This window comes from Ciconia boyciana, chromosome 1 (assembly GCF_034638445.1).
Source record: "Ciconia boyciana chromosome 1, ASM3463844v1, whole genome shotgun sequence".
Classification (NCBI taxonomy): Eukaryota; Metazoa; Chordata; class Aves; order Ciconiiformes; family Ciconiidae; genus Ciconia; species Ciconia boyciana.
The window spans coordinates 143,900,823-143,906,822 of record NC_132934.1 but is presented as its reverse complement, the minus strand read 5'-3'; the positions used below and the strand labels follow the sequence as shown (position 1 = coordinate 143,906,822).

At 40.5% G+C, this 6,000-nt stretch overlaps 1 protein-coding gene across 3 annotated transcripts in view; it reads right to left on the bottom strand.

Moving 5' to 3' along the window:
* The window catches only part of P2RY8 (P2Y receptor family member 8), a 36,765-nt gene continuing 30,765 nt past the window's right edge, over nucleotides 1–6,000 (bottom strand). For all 3 annotated transcript variants that reach the window (XM_072849553.1, XM_072849554.1, XM_072849555.1), the window contains one exon: nucleotides 1–4,428. In XM_072849553.1, coding sequence (XP_072705654.1) covers nucleotides 3,287–4,360 — 1,074 coding nt within the window. In that variant the 5' untranslated portion in view covers nucleotides 4,361–4,428 and the 3' untranslated portion in view covers nucleotides 1–3,286. The remainder of the gene's footprint in view (nucleotides 4,429–6,000) is intronic.

Sequence of the window (6,000 nt, the reverse complement as noted above, 5' to 3'; positions counted from 1 at the left end):
TAAATTGCTAAACAATAATTAAAAAAAAACCTCAAAAAACAAATCCCAAAATCAAATAGAAGTTTATACATTCATGTCTTCTCAGTAAAATTTTCAGTAAAATTAACCACATTTTTCAGTAACATTAACCACAGAGGCAATCAGGTACGCATGTTGCCCAGGACCCGTATTCCCCAAACGAAAGGCAATATAGACATGAACTTCTCAATAATATCTCAAATGGCCATCTATATTTGTGTGTATATATTTTTATATATATATATATATATATGTCAACTCACATCCACTGACCTCCTTGGTCAGAAGTCTTGCTGCCTTATGGTGCTCCAGAAGGACATGTTTCCAGTGTCAAAAACCAGTATGTTGGGCTACTTTAATGATTTCTTCTCCTCCTGTCTAAACCACCCCCCCCAAAAATTCACAGTATACACCGTCAGACTCAAAAGACTGCAGTCATTGGGTTCATTTCTGTATTTCTTTCTCAAGGAACAATCCCGCTGACCCAAATGGGAATTTTGCCTAATCTGAGCTAACTAGAGGCTAGTTAGTAAAATGGCATGAAGAGGTACCTGAAGGAGGCATCCGTCCTGTTCCTTTTTAGACAATGTCAGGAGAGGGATTAAGGCCTATGAAGAGCTGCGTGAGGCTGGAGAGAAGAACATTTTCAGTCCGTTGTGAGCATCTTTTCTCTCTTGCAAAAGGAGCAATTCAGTATTTTTCAAAATATAGCAGTTGATGTTCAAAGTGCAAAGTTTCTGCCCTTTTGGCTCTGGTTGGTGTCAGTTACAGTTCAGGCACATTGCAGCACATTTTAGGAGGTACTAAGCACTTGAGGATCAAGTTCAAGATAAAACAGAGTGAAAATCTGCATTAGAGCTAGTAGAAGTAATGGTTTTCATTGTAAAAATACTTGCATGTTAAAAAAAAAAAAAAGGAGAGAGATTTCAGTATAACCTCCAAAAAAGTTTCTGCTACAGCAAAATTCTGAAAACAGTTTTGGTAGTGAGGAAGCTGGAATTCTGTGAAAATGGATGGTGAAGGGACTTGAACAGCAAGGTGAAACCATGCACTGCTGAATTAATACGCAGGTTTGCAAAGCATAAGTAAACTAACTTAATTTCTGCCTGATGGATGTGGGATGGCTTAGGAAGAGCTATCGTTCTTTCTTTGGAGGTCCTGGCACAAGCAGGCATTTTGGAGCATGTGCTAGAGCTGACGCAGGAGCTTAGAGCCCCGGACTCCCACTGGAACATATTCAGTGGGGTCCTCTCTGTCAGGACATGTGAGGTGATTTAAAGTAGCAAGCCCATCTCACCGCACATACGCACCCAGCACACAGGCTGGTCGTGCAGGATAGCTTGCAGGCAAATTGATGGGAAGGTTTGGACAGGTTACATGTCACTATGGTTGGCCTTGTGGTCAGAAAATGTGAAGATCAATTAAAACTAACTCTGTGAAATGCCACAAAACACTTCAGATGGCTTTTGAAAGGTAGTACTAGGTGCACTCACATTTATCCTGCTGCAATAACTGATGATACGTTAGCAGAAGATAGGGCATGCAAATATCTCACAGTTGATTTTCTGGTTATCCAGCCTCTATCGGGAAGCAATTAATGGTGATTAGTGGTGGAAAATTGTTTTCTAATCATGCCATACACAAAGAAAAAAGGCAAATTTTAAGGGCCTTGGGTGTTGCCTTTTACTTAGGCACAGGAGCTCAGAAATCAGTATAGGTCTGCTCAAGGCAGACCTAGCACGTGGTGTCTGGACCAACTATCCACTATGTCGAAGACAGCCTCCTACTCGGCATTGGATGGAGTCACAGCACAGTAAAAGGATACCGTATAGCTTTGTCTTGCTTGTGAGGGGAAACTTGTCTGGCTCTGTCTGGTGTTTTTTGGCTGTTCACTGTCATTGAGGGCCAAAGGTAGGTAAAAAGGTGTGAATACTACAGGGAAAACTGCCTTTGTCTGTCCCCAGTACATATTCTGTAGCAGTTGTCTTTCCAAGAACACAGGCAGTTGTTGAGATGTGAGAATAGTTAAAACATGACACAGTATATGCAAACAAGCTGGAGAAGGATATTTCAGAGAGGAGTCCCAAACACAGGACTGCACAATCAACCTGCCATAACCTGTTTCCAGGATATTTGGTACATCTCCTATGCTCAAGCCTTGCTTTCATTTTTTCTTCTTCTTTTCTGTTTGCCGGCTTGAAAGAAGTACGTTTCTGACATCTGGCCATAGCGACAGGTTTTCAGCTGGTTTCCGCTGGCACAGAATCACTCCAGTCTGTGATTGAATTCTCATATATCCAGCTGAAAATCTGGTTAATAATCCACACCATCACTGTAAAGAAGATAAACTCGCTGTTCGTGCACTATTTAAAGCTAAATTCTCTGCTGAGAGGGATGGCGCTTCTGCATATAGCCTATAGTGAATTGGTGAAAATGACTTGTTGATACCAATCACATACAAGCAGCAGCATTATTACTGTAGTAGGTCAATGTAAGAAAATACGTTTTCTTAAATCGACTTCTCCCCACTGTCCTGAGAAATTAATAACTTCAAGAAATTAAAATACAATCCACTCAGCAGCTGAAGTAGTCTCAAACATTGTTAGTTCTAGCTTTCCTTTCATTGTATGAGATATTTTGCTGTATAAAATTGAAATAAATAATAATATAAACCTTTTCAAAGGTTAGTATGGTTTGTTTCTGATAAACGGGTGTTGTGGTAAATTCACAGTGGCTGTGCATTATGCATTAATAATAAAATTACAAGATAGTTTTACTCATTCTTTTATAGAAATACAACAAGAGAGAAAGCAATACATTTAAAAAAAAAATCCAAACAAAAAAACCCAGCACATTGCTTAGAAAAATAACTCCCCTACCTGAAATCCAACTTCCGTTTATGCTCTAATTCATATACAGTAATATTTCACATTCACTGAGGATCACAAGCCTTTGGTTAAACACTGAGATCACACAACCTGAAAGAAATGTTTGTTCTAAACTTATCCCTTGGTTTCATGCAGTAGGACCAATTCCAGGCCAAGCCCTAATTATCAATGTCGGGTTTGCTTCAGTGCCTTCTTGAATAAACTCCGTTCCTTTAATGCTTCCATTTCTCACCAGAAAATACTGAAGTAGGATGCACAATATAAGTATGGCTTGCGTTCTGTCACTGGAGCAAGGTATTTTGAGGGTAGCCATTCAAAAAGAAATGTTTTCTGTCTACTCATGGATCTCACAGGTGCCTTTCTTCTGGGGATGTCTAAGGCTAAAAAACACTTTCCTGCCTTTGCAAATAGACCTTTACTCCCTCTAACCCATCCATAGGTCCGCTTGACATTGACCTGGCTGACATGGTCCTGCCAGAGAATAAGCTTTCCCTTCTGTTTTCCAAACTCTCGCTGAGCAGTACCTTAGGGCGAAACAGTTGCATGAATTTCTGGTAAAATTCTTTGGATGCAAAATAATAAATGAAGGGATCTATGCAGTTGTTCAGGCAACTGAGGCACAAGGTGAGCTTGTAGGCAGGGTACAAACTCCTGTCATAAAATAGGCGGATGATCATATGCACAAGTAGGATAAAGTTATTGGGGGCAAAACAAGTGATGAATACCAAAAGGACTATAATTGCTAGGTATATGGATCTAGTCTTCTGCCTGTTACCATATCTGTTTGATGTCTGAATAAGCTTCCGAATGGTGCCAATATAGCATCCAACTGTTACAACAAAAGGGATCAGGAAGAGCACGACAAATAGCGTGAGGAGAAAGGCTACCCAGGCTGCGAAGTTGGGCAGCATATCCCATTTGAGGACGTCAAAACAGGTTATAATCCCCAATTCTTTCACTTCATAGGTCAGATCTGTGCTTTCTAGTGGGTAGAAAGCTAGTAGCAAGAACATCCACATACCTAGGCAGGCAGCCAGGGCATATCTTTTTCTTCTCCACTTGATCAACTTCATGGGATATACCACACCCATGTACCGCTCAATGCTGATACAGGTCATGGTCAGTATGGAAGAATACATGTTGGAGTAGAACATCACAGTCACAAGGCTGCAAAGAGTCTTGCCGAAGAGCCAGTGATTGCTTTGGATGTGATAAGAAATCTGGAAGGGAAAGCAGCTGGCCAGCATGAGATCCGTGATGCTTAGGTTGATCATGAAGATAACAGAAGGCGTTTTGGGTTTGATGTGCCAGCAAAGCACCCAAAGGGAGAACAAGTTGCCAGGGATACTGATCAGAGCCACCAGTGTATACACAACTGGGAGGGTGATGGAGATAGCTTTATTCTGGAGCATTGCCAGCGTTTCATCGTCCAGGTGGGATCCGTTTTTAACCATTATTCACAAGGAGGTTGTTGATCCCTATAAGCCAGCTGGATCATATCATGAACACTTGGCTTAAAAACCTAGAGGACAAATGTCAAGAGAGAAAAGCAATATGTCAAAACAGAAATTAAGAACATACTTCTTCTATTAATCAAACTAAGAAAAAGCCCTATGTAGATTGACAGATTATCTCTGAATGAACTGAATCCATTAAAATTATCTCCTGAAAACTCTCTCCTCCCTCTGAATCATGGTAATGTTTTACCAGTCTCACTTCTTCCTAGCTTTGAGCAGCTACTTTTTCCCTGCTGAATGGCTTTCTGATACTTTTTGCAGTCCATATGTTATCGCACCTCTTATGTTATTGTAACATAAAGAAAATCACGTCACAAATTGAAATTAAATTGATGAGAACACTGTGCCATAGGATCTCCATGAGCTAAATCCATCCTATCTACTCTGGATGTCATGACCTTGCTTCTTGTAATACACAATATTTTCTGATTTTATTTTTTTTTTGTCTAACTAAACAGTGATCCATTCCAAGTAAGTGCTGGATTTTTTTTTTTTTTTCTCTTGGGGAAAGGAGAACCTGCAATCAATTATTCTTGGTATATTAATGATAGAAACAGACTATAAGGAAAACACCATGTATAATCAAGAACCAGGGACAGATTGCAGTTACTTGGACTAGTTTACAGGCTGAAGGGACTAGGCTAAAGAAGTAACAAGCCCTCTTCTAACAAAAAAAAAGCACTATTGAGTTTCAATTTCTACAAGACGTTAAGTTATTAAAAATGTTCTGTTTGCAGCTGTCTTATTGGCATCACCTGTAATTCTGCAAAATTAGTTTCAGTTTTGCAGCCTACAAAGCAAAACCATGCTTTTACTGTCTGGCCTATATAGATCTTTCTTGGCAGACGCAATAGCTTATGGTTCAGTTTATTTATTTTATACAGTGTAGCAGCATTTAGCAGCTGCAAACAAGACCTCATGCCTCAATGTGCTACATGCATGCATGGTTACTTTCATTAAGCTGCAAGTACAGGGATGCAGTTTCACAAAAGTACAGGGTCAAAAAAGTGAAGAAATGGCAATGAATGACCAGAAAGGCAGAGGACAGAGCAACAGTAGGTTCTGTGAAGAGTGGCAATAGGGGCCTGAACAGGGTGCCAGGCCAAGCCAGCCGATAACTGGGCACATCTATGCTGTTTAATAAAAGAGGGGCAGAGAGTGGGTTCAGGCACGCACTCCTACTTGTGGACTCTGATCACCTGCACTGTTTAATCCAAGCATCTCTTTGCAAGACACACCTGCCGTAGGAGGTTAGATCAAAAAACTGCAGGTGCCAGTCAGTTGGTGTCACTTAACCTCAGATCTAGTTAAATAAGACCTTTAATTTAAGTGTGTGGTCATAGCCCATGAGCAGTGTAACAGGTCAGTCCCTCAGAGAGGTCAGTCCTCAGTGCTAGCTAGCTTTAGCTGGAAATAACCATTCTGACAAAACCGTGATTTCTAACAGAGGCTCTTGCTGAATAACTTGCTAGACTTTTCACAAAATAACTGCTGATGGTTCTTGAGGCCTGGCAAAGGTGAAGCCTCTACTGAAGGCTGTAGTGCAGCAGAGAGATACTCAACTCTAAAAATAAACT